The 14,750-nt window shown below is 41.6% G+C and overlaps 1 protein-coding gene across 1 annotated transcript in view; it reads right to left on the bottom strand.

The window, feature by feature from the left end:
* The window catches only part of sptbn4a (spectrin, beta, non-erythrocytic 4a), a 59,724-nt gene extending 45,326 nt beyond the window's left edge, over window positions 1-14,398 (bottom strand). Inside the window, exons 1-2 of the mRNA XM_086098159.1 lie at window positions 13,812-14,398; window positions 13,461-13,615 (exon numbers count right to left, since the gene is read on the bottom strand). Coding sequence (XP_085954285.1) covers window positions 13,461-13,583 — 123 coding nt within the window. The 5' untranslated portion in view covers window positions 13,584-13,615; window positions 13,812-14,398. The remainder of the gene's footprint in view (window positions 1-13,460; window positions 13,616-13,811) is intronic.
* Between the last annotated feature and the right edge of the window lie 352 nt (window positions 14,399-14,750).

Here is a 14,750-nt window from a genome sequence, read left to right as displayed (position 1 = left end):
GAGTGGAATGATTTCAAAACGCATCCCGTTCGCGTCCGTCTGGATACCATATGCAGGATACTCCTCCAGTGATGAGGTCATGGTCGCAGCTCGATGACAACACATTGCCGCACATTGATGACATATGCACCAATTCTCGCGTGACTGCGCGCAAACCGTCAGTCTGTCAACAACAATGGCGGATAGCCGTGTCGTAGTCGTTTTGGGCAGCCTCCTTAGCTTGCTTATGCTTTTGCAGCTAAATATTTTGGTTCTTTATTCCCACATTCAACAAACGGTGTTGTACTTGAATCACCCGCCGTAGTCACTTCTCCTGCGTTCGTCTTTTTGCATGTTGTTTTGATACATGCAAAGGCATGTTTGTTCTGTAGATTGCAATAAAGTTAGGGAAAAAAAAGTGTTCGTCTTCTTCGCTGATTCTTCTTCTACGCTTTCCGTTAACTCCCTGTGGCTGCGCTACAGCGCCACTCCAGACTTGGCATATACATTGCAGCCGTTAAACGTCCCCAGCATCTTCTTTTGGACACACGCAAGTCTTGAAATGCTTCTGTGTGTATGAGATTTGTTTGAGGAACGAAACCAGCTTTGCTTCCGTCTGGACGGGGCCTAAATGACGGCGCTGTGTCAGCCCAGCTCGCACACATACACACACGCGCACAAACACAGATAGGAATTTACTCGTTAACATACATTTTAATCTTTTTGTTTTGGTGGAAGAAGCAAGTCATTTCAAGTCAAAGGGCTCAAGTGCAAGTGAAGTCACAAGTCATTGTTGGTAAAGTCCAAGTCGAGTTGCGATTCTTTTGACATTTTGTCAAGTCGAGTCTAAAGTCATCAAATTCATGACTCGAGTCCAAATCACATAACTCGAGTCCACACCTCTACTTATAAGTATACTAAAACATATAAAGCGAAATTTGTTCCTCATATTTGACCCATCCCCTGGGGGAGTGGTTAGCAGCAGCAGGGGCTGCGCTCGGGAATCCTTTGGTGATCTAACCTCCCAATTCCTTAAATGCTGAGTGTCAAGCAGGGCGGCAATGGGTCCCATTTTTATAGTCTTTGGTATGCACCAGCCAGGGATACGTACAGTGGTGCCCAAGTCTGGTCGTCGAGAGCCCCTATCCAGTCTGTTTTCCATGTTTCCCTCCTGCAGTGCAGCTGAATCTAATGATCATCTAAACAGCAAGTTTTGCAGAAGCCTGGATACGATCCTGATCAAGAATCGGGTAAGTTAGTGGAGAGAAACAGGGAAAACAGGCTTGATAGGAGCTCTCGAGGACCGAAATTGGGCACCCCTGCTGTAGTATATACTTAGAAGGCACTGTAAGGAACCAAAATTATAGGTTACATTTATTTATAAAGCCCTAATGATCGTGTGGCTGGATAGCCTGGTGGTTAAGGTTGCTACCTTTAGTACCAGTGTATACTTTCAAGTATACTTAATAGTGTACTTAAATATACTATAAAGTATACTTGGAAGTATGCTTAAATATACTTTATAATATACTTAAGTATACTTTTAAGTGTACTAAAATGTTCCAATTTAGTCCAAAGGAGTTTACTTAAAGTTTACTTTTAGTACAAGAATAAATACACTCGAAAAATGAACGTAGGTATACTTATGTATACTCTATATTATGTACTTCAGATATACTACTTTTTGGTAAGGGTCGGGCTGGTATTTTCTTTCTAGTACAAGCTTGAATTGAAAGCAGGAATTTAGACATTCCCTTTAACGTGATGGAGTAATTCACAGTATATACTGTAGTGACGTGCGGTTTAGGATAGGCAAGGTAGACACTGCCTACCCCAAGCTGAAATGAAAGTTGAAACCGTTTGGCTTTTTCTATTTATTTTAATTATTTATTTCATTTCAGAAAGCCTACACGACCTATAGGTTTAAAAGTGACAACATTTGTTGATTTTCATACCTCAATTAAAAATGACTCTTCTTCGTCTGGCCTGCAGGGAAAAATGCTGCAAAAATTATCCTCCTAAAGGCACACCGCTACTGTGCTTTTCCCAGCTCTGTCCGCGTAGCGATGTGTGTTTGCGCATGCGTGGTCAGTTTCCCAGCAGAAAAGTCCTTTATGCAAATAGGCAGATAACTACACCGCCTTTTTACGTTGCTGGATTATTCCTATGCGAACGTACGTTCGCACGGTGCATTCGTGAATTCAAAACACACTTAGTGCACAGCAAAGCGGTAAGATGACGCCACTCTGGAGAATATAAAACTATTTTCACGCCTTTCTTTTGAGGAAAAACCTCAGCTTTTGAAGGATGAGAGACTAATGCCTTAGCTACCGGATATTCAGAGCAAAGTAAGGGACAAAGAATTAGTCGTACTTTTGACAAAGAATGGTGCAAAGGGAAAGATTGGCTCTGTGGATGTGATTCGATTAACTGGCTGTTTCACTTTACAATACATGGTGTTTGGTATTGCTATTGCTAGCCTGATTTTGTGAGCAATTAGGCTGTTTTACAAGGAGATATTCACTTTATTACATTCTTTTCGGGTGTCCAGGCGGATTTGAAATAGTACATTTTTCGTTGTGCGACAAATGGCTATGACGGTGGCCCAGAACTTTAGCTGAGTGGCAAATGTTGAGCTGCCGCACCGGAGGCGATTGGTACGAACCCCGCTCGAAGTAAAAAATAAATAAATAAATATTGTGGAGCAAAAAAAAATTTAAGACTTCAAAAGAGATTCATGTTTTTAGTTTTATTCACTACCCATACAGAGGAGGCATATGTTAAAATAGTTTGACTGTATGGCATCTTTTATCTGAGTATCAAATATCTCGAGGTCGGGTTGAGTGTCCTCTTTTTTGGGGGGAAATGAAAATATGGTCACCCTAGGATATGTTGTACTGCCGACACACAAATTTGTAATTGGTGTGTGCGTCTCAATTTGCGACTGCCTGCCTACCCAAACCTAGAGCTCACTGCACGTCACTGATATACTGTATGCATGGGGTGTGGTCTGAAGAGTCCTGCAGTAAACAGTGTGCTGTAGGCATGAAACTTGCAATTAATTCAAATCATTTAAACCAAGATTATTTTTTAAACATTGAAGTCCCTTGTTAAAGATCAACCTGTAATTTTGCACCTTCCCTATTTAGTCCAGTATATCCCTAAAATGTTGACTCTAATGGGAGGGTTACAACTTACAAAATAAAAAAATCCTGAAATGTGCTTTAAGAGTCAGGTTGCTCATGGACTAAAAATTCTATACATCAACATTATAATGCATTCTATATATCAAATTAAGACCATAAAAAAATCAGATTCTCTCGTGTATTTTTGCTGTAGAGCTTGACAATCTATTCAATGGCTTCCATAATGCAGTGCTGCATTCCTCCTCTTGGCACAGCCTCGCTGTTCAACTTCTGCTTGTGCTCAGTCTCTTTCACGTCCCTCAGCCTCATTCTCTCCCCCGTAATGCAGAGCCAGCAGAAAGCAGTCTCCCTCCTCTCGTGGCTTTACTGACACACAGAGGCAAGAGGAGAAGAAATCAGAGAGGGGGTGGTGGCGAGGGAAGCGCAGATGAGGAAAGGCAGAGTAAAAGAGGAGAAAGGGAGGTAGGCAAATCAAAGCTTTGTGGAATGGGAATCAGGCTCGGGTGTGCTGTGCTTTGCTGTGGCACAACCTTTGCACAGTTGGCTCAAATGAACATTTGCGAGGTGATGGTTTTGTTCAATGCAGCCATGGATAACATGGTTCAATGTTGAAATTGCATCCACATGGCATTACAATACTGTTCTAAATTCTGCAGGCTTTCCTGTGATGCTGACGCAGCAGTAAAATTAGAGTTATGCAAGCACTTGTTTTCTGGTGACAAAATTCATTTACACCTACGGAAGGGAGAAAAGTAAAACCATGTCACATACTGTGTGAGTCTCTCTTTTATTCCACATTATCCAAATGCAAAATGCATTGTTAGTTGTCCAATTAAGTCTGAGCCAAAGCTATATTTTAGAGCTTAAAATAACAACAGGGACATTTGTATGTGCATTCGCTTGATAAAACTGCAATTAAAACGTTTGCATCTGAATTAAACCACTACTTAACAAAGAGCTGAGGAATAAAACAACAACATAAGAAAAAAACAATTGGTAGCTGTTTAAAGACTTTTTAAAGAATTTTGTGCATCACTTCTTCCGTTCTGGGTGACAGGGTACCTAGACCCCATCACAGCTGACTACACCTTGGACTGGCCACACAATGTTCATTTACATCACATTCGGTGAGAATTTAACCCATGCCAGCTCCTCAAAAGTGAACACTTGTTGGCTGTGTTTTTAATTTTTTTTTTTATTATTATTTTTTTTAAAGAAGGCAAAGTAGGCTTTAAAACAATTTTATGTGGCCTATAGCATAGGTCAAAATGAGTCTCTGACCTACTTTGTAAGCAATAGATGAGAAAAGGCAAAAGGCGTACAAAATGAGCACATCAGATTTCTTTGTCATAGTGAAGTGGATGTACTACTCATTATTCAAGTACCTTTATTGTTGTTAAACACCCACTCGACTCGACAATATGGCTGCATCTTGAGCAAAGCTAAAACTTTGCATCACCTGTCAACCTCAGTTGTTGTTGTCTAATGACTTCAGTTTTATTTTTGGAGAAATTCCCAAGCATTTTGGAACCAGAGGTGGCAAATCCAGGTCCAGGAGGTAAAAACGCTGCCACAGTTTGATTTTAGCCCTAGGTCCTAGCTAGCTAGATTCCTAGCTAGCTCCCCGGGTGCTTGTTTACCTGCTAGGGAGTTAGCGAGCTAGCACGAGGGGCTAAAGCCAATCTGTGGCAGGGTTTTTACTTTTTGGACCTAGATTTGCCATCTCTGTTTGGAACCAGACCTGTGCTGTGTTTGGGCACATTTCGTGGAGGAAGGGTTCTTAACATCCTAACATATGTACAAACATACGCTGGCAGTTGGCGTGGGAAAAACATAGTGATTGTGAGAGAGCAAAGGAAAACGTTGGATGACCTTCAATTTGGCTGTGCGACCGCATCTTGAGTATGATGAGTAGGAGTCAAATGAATCTGGTAGTACAAGTCCTTAACGGACACTGCAATCTCCGGAAACACAAAAATACTACAGGCCAGGCTATATCTACAACGTGCCCAAAATGTGGTCTAGAAGACCACCTAACCACCATGTGGGAAGGCGTACTGCCTACCAGGACATTCGAAAACAATACTTGGGGAACAAATTTCTCACAATCAAGTCAATTACTGAGAAAATTAATATTAAAACTCTGACCACATACCTGAAGCAAGCTGGAAGGCTTGCTGAGTATAATCAGAGATAACGCAGTGTTTTGTAGAAATGGGCCTACTATTGGCCTGAGCGGAATAGTTGGTTGAATGGCCGGCCACCACTGCCTTCATAATAATTAAGTATAAACACACAAATAATTTGTTTTCACAGTCAGAAGCCGTCCAAAAAACATGGAAAAAAAAGAAAGAAAAACAATGCCCAACAAAGGGAGACGGAACGGTTAGCCGGGTGGTTCACTAATTAGCTTTCTTAGACTTAGACTTTCTGAGATGGGGAAAAAGGAAAACATGACGAAGGGAGGAGGGAGGAAAGGATGCACGTTACCTCAGCCCAACTGCGTTAAATACTTATATTCTATTCTAAAAGTAATATTTAACTGCATCACATTACCAGCACATTTGGACAAGACCAGCATAAACAGTCAATATAGCAATTGCAGTTAGAAGTAGCTATCTGTATCCGGAAAAATTTAGGCAGTGTTTTAAATGGGGGGGAAAAGTGCCGATACTCCCCCAATTCCCCTACATATCAATAAATAAATAAATAAATAAATACAATCCTATAATTGTATATAAAACTTTTCACTTGCAAGATTAATGTATCGTCCTGTGTCATCATCATTATCAGTCACGTGTAATTTTGGGGAAAATACAGGATTTGTGCTTGGGACCAATTCTGGTCACTCGCTCAGTAATTAGATTGTTACTGACAAATTATGTCCCCGCCCCCTAAAAATACTTATCAGTGAATGTTTCACGGCAGGATCCCTCTTTGAAGTAATGAGAGCCGAGCAAAAAACTAACTTCTTTGTTTGCATCAACCATTCAGCGTATATTATCTCAGTATTGTGAATGGTGACTTGCAGAAGACAGTTGGGTTTACATTGTGATTTTCTTGATGGCCTTTGCTTTCATTTCATTGTTGATGGTTCTCACAACATGATGATGCAGACCAATCTTTGAGTAGCACTCGGAAAAATACCTTACGAGAGAACATTTATATTCACAATCTTACTGATGAAATCAGTATTTAGAGCTTCTCCTACACTTATTTTATATTTATTGGTACAACCGTACACCACACACTGTGGTATTTTCACCATAGAGGAAAAATGTGAAAATTACTCAGCGGAGAAGTCAATGTATTCAACTTACTGTAGGTGTGGCAATGCAAGACGGCCGCCACCGGCTTCACTTCTCGCTTTATGAGCAGTCCAGGTTGTTTTTTTTATGTCCATGCTGTGTCAGCCTGCGAATCCACCTCAGAATCTGACTGTTTGGGGCGGCTAGCATCGGGCTAGCATCACGTTTACTCAACAGCAGGTGACATGAATGACGCTTCTCTCGTAAAGCACAGAGCTATATGGGTACTGGAGTAAGCGTGCGCTTGGTGATGTGATGAGTGCACGGACTTCCATAGTCCATACTATATGTACTGTAAGTCCGTGGATGAGCAGTGCTCGGTGGCACAGCTTTTTGGGATCAAAACATGCATTGTCAAGCGTATGGGAACACGTATAGTATAGAATAGCACATTCTTTGCAAATTAAGAAAAGTACCTGACCGCTGAAGGGAGATTTTTAGAACTGCCGAACCTCCATAACGGTGCGTTCCGGCCCACTTAAAACACTGGATTTAGGGTAGACCTCTCTGGTGTTCATGATTACTTTTAGGACAACACATAGGTTGAGTAAAACTAATCCTGTCTCATGATGTACTTACCAAATATTAATGAGCAGTCCTATGATAATGTTTTTTTGACCAACTAGAATAGCTAACTAGGGCATCCTGGGTATTTTCAATCAGAATGATCTTGCAATCGTGAGAAAAAGGATATCAAAGATTATACATACTGTTTATAACAAAGCAAAAGTTCCCAGTTTTTGTTGTATGAAGACCAAATAAGGAAACAAGATGTGGATCAATAGCAAAATAAATTGAGATAACATATATCGGACCTACTGTATAATTAATAACTGTGGCTTAACACCTGGAATCATCCCGTTCCATTGATGGTTGTGATTGCTATACTGACTGTCGCCTGAATTTTAATATGATTATTGACATAGACTATTAAATACATTTTTACCAAAACCGTAACTCTTGGCTTCACTCAGCTTTAAAACATCTTTTGAACATGTAACTGGACAGAACAGAACTGTCATGTCATTGACCTACCTTTGAGCATTATGGCTTACAATTTAACACAATTCCAGCAGACTGTTCTCCTATGATATTGATTAATTACATCAGCAAGACAACACAAGCACACAGTATACATGAATAGCCTATAAGTAATAGGATAATAGGAAAACATGCAATGTAACTAATAAGTGCTGATACTGACGTAATTAGTTTGATAGTTAATTGTAAATAAGAATCCTAATTCAAAAAGAATGCAACATTAAAGTTTCTGACAATCTTTTGATTATATCATATATAGTGGACCCTCTAAGGTTGAATATCTCTGAGTTTGCACAATTGAGGATTGTAGAATAAATACATTTTCCGGAAGTGTACATGTGAGCGAGGAAGGGTAAACTTCTCTGTGTTTAGCTATCTATTAGGCTTTTGTAGCTTTTTTTTTTTTTTTACTTATTGTGAGAAAACATTCAGCTTGAACAAAAGGTGTGAAGAGAAGATTGTGAGAAGAGAACAGATGGTAACTTTGTTTTAAGGAGTGTTTGTTACAATCACAAATGTTAAAAAGTGAGACATATAACTCACATTTGCAAAGTTTTCTTTTTCATATTATTAGTGGTTCCCATGTATGACAACTATGTTATAAAAATTAGTTAAGGCACTGGTATACCCTGAAACTAATTTTAGGAAAATTTGTTTTGAAATTTGAGGCATGCCTGAAGATTCCACTGTACAGTAAACTGCCTAATATTAACTTTATATCAGTATTGTAAAATACAATTGAGGGAACTGCGCTTGAGGACCCACTAACTAGGAGACCGCATGTTCTCAGTTTAACTATTTACTGGCTCCCAGAAAGATCAAGTACACAGCTGTGGAGCCTTTTCTGGATGCGGAAAAAGGTTTAATCTATTCAAAATGGTCTCTACTCTTATGCTGTCCGCCCACCCACACGGTTGTTGTCTCAGCCTAGCCCATGTGAAAATGTGTGACATGATGTTTTGGTTTCAACTAGATAATTGTGCCAGAGTGCACATAGGTAGAAAAACGCCAAGCCAGGACAGATCACAGCGACACAACGGCTTAGATCAAGTCATCTATCCAACTATGAGATAGGCAGCCGTGACTCAGGGGTAGAGCCAGTTGTCCAGTAACTACACAGCAAATCGGTCAATGTTAAATTTCCAGTGTTCGATCAAATATGTAGCAGTGTGATTTTAACACTGTTAGGTGTTTAACACCGTTTAACACTGTTAACACTGACACTAGTGAAATACACTCATAAGTGTTTAAACACCAGAGGTAAGTGTAGTTTGGCAAAATTAAATGTTTAACACTGACACCAGTGTAGCGTACTTTCAACACTACTCAGCTGCATGTGTTCACCAAATTGGTAGACCGGTCTTGGCTAAGCTGGGCTAACCGGCAAAGCAGAAGGAGCGTAGATGCACCTGGTGGAGTGACATCACGTGACTATTTCTCTGAACACACACCCCTGTGGCAGGAAAGTAGCGGTGCAGCGTTAATGGACTAGAATGGCAAGTAGGGCTATAACTAGCGTTTATCTGTCAACTTTGCGCCCAAGAGCATTGACAGTCACTTTGATGAAAAGGACATGCACTAGGTGGACATGTTGGATTGCAGATGCTAGAGGAGCTTTTTTTTTTTTTTTCAACTCGGCGACGCTGCTGCGTGGAATTACCTCCTCTCTTGCCACTGAGTGCTTTCAAATCTGATCATACAAAGGCTTTATAAGTTTGTACAATCCGGATTTATTTTCCCTTTATGTGTGGTCAAAATGCCATCGATGTTAGCAGTTTCACGCAAGTCTTGCAGTGTTTCTTAGGTACTTAAGCAATTTAGCAGCTGCTAATCCGGCCGCGGCCACCGTCATTTATGCCATAAAAAGTCTTCTTAATGGTGTTGGTCAGTTATTTAATTCAACTGTGTAATATATATTAAACTGTAGCAGCACAAATGAACGAAATAGATTATTTCCCCCACATTTTGCATGTGGTAACAGTTAGCATCTGCTGATTCAGCCACCATGTACAAAGTGCAACATTGGCTACGCATTGGTTCCTCTTGGTAGTCTGGAGCATGCGCAATCCTTTTTTTGCCTCTTGTGGCAGCTGGTCCACAACAGCTGTCAATCATTGTTAAAGTGTGACGTTTGTCATTTACTCAAAGTGGCAGAGGCGTTTTCTATGCAGCCAAAATGGCTTTGCTAACGCCCATTTTGGGACGCGTGACATCAACGTCCAGATCTCTATTTGGTGGAAATTCGATCTAAACCTTTCAGGTGCTCAGACCACGACTAATACTAAAACATTAGACAGTTGGAGCTCTATTGTCGTAGACAGGCGCATGTGCGCTCAGCGTACACACTGGCGTATCTTCATTTTCATGCTGGGCAAGACTGCACTATGCCATGCTGGGCGTTCCAGCGGACCTCGGGTGTTTTCTATTACAGTACACGTACAGAAAGTAGACTAGACCTTAGACCAGCTAAAAGCACGTTTAACACACACAAGTGAATGGTGCAATGTGATGTGCGGTGGATCCCATCAAATATGACAACAGCGTGCCATTGAAACCTCTGACTTATTGGAGAAATAAATTCATTGCATGCATTATTATTATCACTTTATTTTTAAAAGTACCTCCCTGATGGCGGCGCAACTACTGAGTGTACTGTACTGTGTGTGTGGGGGGTGAGGGGGTCGGGTTGTTGTCACACAGACGCAGGATCGGTGATGGAAGGTGGTGTCCAGGTGACCACTTTGAGACGGCCAACTTTATATCATCCGCAAGTGGAGATCTTGCAGTTTCTTATAAACAAACTTTTGCTATCACTGATCTCCTGCATAGACTTCATTGTGTCAGTTTCTGCTTCTGCAATGTAGACCACAAACCTCACTTGCACCAAATTTAAACGGAATGAGAGGAGCTACTTTGATTGGCCAAGAATCAAATCGGTTATGTTCACTCCCACAATGGCACAAATGCCCATTTGTAGCTGTACCCGTCTATAAAAATACTAAAATAAATAAAACTCCACCCATGCACACAGCCAGACTACATTTTTAGCTAGACTTGCGCTGAGCACGAAAAGCGCCTGGTCCAATGCAACAAATTTATTTCACAAATATCTCATCGCTTAAGGTCGCTTAAGGTCGCTTAAGGTCGCTTAAAGCAATAGTAGTTATTACAAAAAACAGCCAACAGGTGGCAGCAGCGTATAAGAGATCTGCCAGGGCCATGTTGCAACAAGCTCTTTTTCCCAGTGTTTTCAACAGGTTTATGAATAATGATGAAACTTAGCTATATGCTAATCTATTCCAATATATTCTAATCTATCTAAAGCTATCTGAACAGATAGAAATATACTTTTTTCCTGATGAAAGAAGAGACTCTAATCTTTCTTTTGGTAGGTTCCATCTTTTTATAGCAATATAACAGAATATTCTGTGGACCTGGCAAAATCTGTCAAAATCTAGTTAAACAGCCGGGAGCAGAGGGGGTTGCTTCAGTGAAAATGGCTGGGAGTGAATGAGTTAAATGAACATCGAGCATTAATTGTTGTATTATATTTCTTAAATCATCCCACTGGGCAGCACAGCTCTGAGGGGGGCACACCAAGAGTAGATGGTCTCCAAGTGCCCACTTCACGGCGCAGATGTGTTGAGACTCCAGTGCACGACTAGTACCATTTATTTGGGATGAAATGAGCAGCTTCGACTGGCCATAATTGAAGTTTGGCGTAATCACTCCTACAGCGGCACAGCGCTCCCTCTCACAGATCCGCTGGCCTGCACTTGTCTGTAAAATTACCAACAGTGGGTTTAACCCACCTTGGGGGAAGTCACGGCATGTGCTATGCAGGATTTACACCAGTCACGAAATAGAGCTCATGTTGTCTGGTAACTATTTTTTGAGTGTTTAGATCAGAGTTGTCAAAGTCATTTTACCATACCGTAATTTGCATCAGAGTTATGGAAGCCCTCAGAAGGCCTGGTGCATGTAATGTCTTTATTATTGGAACCAAATTTTAATTCCATTTTACCATATAGACTAATATTTACCGAAACACAAGATTTTAGGCCCTATTCTTGTGCCCAGCGTAAGTATAGCAGCTTGGGTGGAGTTTTCTTTCTCAAGGTATTTTCCTCAACTCGCGCAGGTAGAAGTGGGTGTTTGTGCTATTGTGTGCCGTTGTAGGAGGAAAGGTAGCCGACTCCCAGCCAATGCTTCCCTCATTCTCTTTAATTCAGCGCAGAGAAAGAGCCACATGGTCTACATTCCATGTAGATCCAGGAGATTGGCGATCACAAAGTACATTTAAAAGGAAATGCAAAAAGATTTCTACTTGCGAGCCTTTGTGTCATAAAGCATTCGCCAAATATGCAGAAGCACTTGCCGAAATGAAGGCATCGTCATCAATGGGAATTGACGATTAATGGAAGTGCCCACCTCTGGAAATACAATGACATCCACCACACAAGTACGTAAAATCATTGTTACACCACCGCACCTGCACCACAAGTTAGACCTCCTTAGCTAGCCTAAAATCTAAAGTCTACTTTTGGTCAAATTGCCAGATGTGTGCAATATAATATGACAGAATGCCTACCGAGGCCTAAGAGCAGTTTAGTAAATTCACAAATACGCTAGATTGTCTACAAAAATAGGCCCCTTTGTTTTGGAAGCAGCTCTGTGAGTATGCTCTCATTAAGCCAAAAAACAATATTTACTAATAAGTCTACTAAATACTTTTATTTTAAGACAATCCTGCACATTTTATGTTTGGGTGGGCTACATAAAATTATGTGGCGGTACCAATTTAGCCCACAGGCTATGTCTTAAACATCTTCTTCTTATTTTCCTTTGGGCTTTTCCTGTCAGGGACACTCTAAAAAACAGTAACAAAAGTAATCCGATTACGGATTAAAAATGGACCGATCCACTTTATGGGTCAATTTGACCCAACTTTCTGGGTTGTTTTATACAAAATGATAATTTTTTTTGACCCAAGTAAAGGATCTAACCAATATTTATGAGTTGTTTTACGCTGAAAAACCCATTTCTTGACTCAAAGTTGGGTCAAATTGACCCAAGTAGAGGATCGGTCAATTTTTGACCCAGTTGAGTTGGGTTATTTTTGTCCCAACTGTTTTTAGAGTGTATGTGGTCAGGGCTACAGCATAATCCCAAGATGTATTTCACATAAACAGAATACATAATTTAATGCATTAGGTACATTACCATCAGTAGTAGGACTTGTCTTCAAGGACCATGGATATAATTAGTTACAATGCTATCTATCGCATGAATATTTAACCATGGAGAGAACATTAAATTAACGTCTAAAGATCATTACAGTCAATTGTATCAACTGATTTAAGTACAGTAAAAAAACATTTGTATGAAAAAGTGTTCACATTTGAATTCTATCGCACAGAAAGTTTACATTGCAAACCACACTATCAAATAACCTAAAACAATCAGAATCTACTCTCAAACTAGAACATCTTCATCTGGGAATCCTATTCCTGAATGAAAGTAGCAAAATATATGCGGCGTGGTCTATGTGGAGTGCTAACTTGGCTAATTTACATGTCAATAGCTGACCTTAGCTTCATTGAGGCAGAGTCAATGTACATTAAAAATAACGTACATTATCTTTCTGTACAAATCATGGCTTCTGCAAACATTTTTGTGCCCTCAAAATCAACTGTAAGCTAAACGATGGGCTGACGCAACTGTGCTCTTTACATTGCTGCTAGAGAGGCTGAAGCCATCATGTCACCTGTGAATGTGAAAAGCACAGTAAACATTCATAACCTTGAGAATGTTATTCAGGATGCCCCCTTTGCTAAGTAATTTCGCAAGGATCAATGAGTTATGACACATCCCCCAAATCCACCTAGCATTCAACACAACTCAGACATGTCATCTTACTAACATGGCACCCAGACTCTGACTCACCTGCTCCATCCCGCATCATGTCATGATCACATCTACTCACCTGTTCTATCTTGGCCAGCCATTCCTTGTTGCGGGCCAGTTCTGCCATGAAGGCCTGATGCTTCAGCCACTTCCTGTGTAGCTTTTGAGCCTCATCTCGCGCCGTGTCTCGGGCCATAAGCATCTTCTCTTCCACCCGCTGTCCCAGTCACTCAGCTAGGGGGGACAAAAATAGCCACCATCAGGAGGCTAATGCTTGAGCCGGCCCTTTCCCACAGGACGTCCTGCTTGCTTCTTCTACGCACGAGCCGCCCTGCTCTGCTCAGCTCTGCAGGGGCCTGGATACCTGTGCTCTCACCACCCACCCTCACCAGACACTCCAAATAAAAAATAAATTAATCAAGCTAAGCACCTCAGCAGTGGTAGCAATGGAGCCCTTCGTTTGGATCGTCCTGGGTCCTCATGCCCGACTACTTCGTCGGTCTTGCGGTCCTGATGCTGCAGTGCCTGCTAGCCAGGAAAGGCAAAAAACAACCAGCAAAAACAAGGAAATGAGCTGGTTATGAGAGATATACACATCCAAGATCTTTTGCAGCTCGTCTAGCCTCATATGTCATATTAAAATCCAGCAATCAGCGCAGGTGGAGTTGTAGCATCGCCACAGAGAAATCTTGGACATGATTATCCAGCGCTCGCTAGCCGCGTTTAATCTATAGTCCTGTCTAGTGAAGCAGTAGACGGGAGGAGGATGAGGAGGAGGAAGAGTTGGAGTGGGAGGAGCAGGGAGAACAGGATGCAGAGGCAGTGCAGAGGAGGCAGGATAACATAAGCTATCTGCTCTTGAAATGCATCACCGCCACCGCTGCAATGATGCATGCTGACGTGAGACAGCACACAACATTCTCGCCTCACTTCGCCTTTCTCATGTTCCCCAGCAGCTCGACCGCGCTTGGCGCATGCTGCTGCAGTCCTTGCCTCTCACTCTGTGTGGGTGCATGTGTGTGTGTGTGCAATCACAATCAGCACTGCAGTGCCTGAGCAGTGAGCGAGCGAGGGACAGAGGGAGAGAGAGAGAGAGAGGCAGAGAGATAGGGATAAGGGGCAATATGAGTGCAGGAGAGGCTGGCAGGAAGAGGGCATATCAAAACGAGGAAAGAGGTAATACATGGTGTTGGGAGGTGGTGGTGGGCTGCTGAGACACAGAATGGAGGAAAGAACCTGCGTCATCCTTCAGTGTCACCAGGGACGTTTCTCTGCACTAGAAATGACTGCACTCGGGAGCAGGAGTAGGATTTGGGATGGAGGAGGGGGTCATTGTAAAGCACTGAATGAGAGGGAAGGAGGTTGCATG

The sequence above is a fragment of the Leptonotus elevatus genome, chromosome 16 (genome assembly GCF_054856555.1).
Source record: "Leptonotus elevatus isolate MCC_2025b chromosome 16, RoL_Lele_1.0, whole genome shotgun sequence".
Classification (NCBI taxonomy): Eukaryota; Metazoa; Chordata; class Actinopteri; order Syngnathiformes; family Syngnathidae; genus Leptonotus; species Leptonotus elevatus.
The sequence above is the reverse complement of the archived record's forward strand: the minus strand, read 5'-3'. Positions and strand labels throughout refer to the sequence as shown.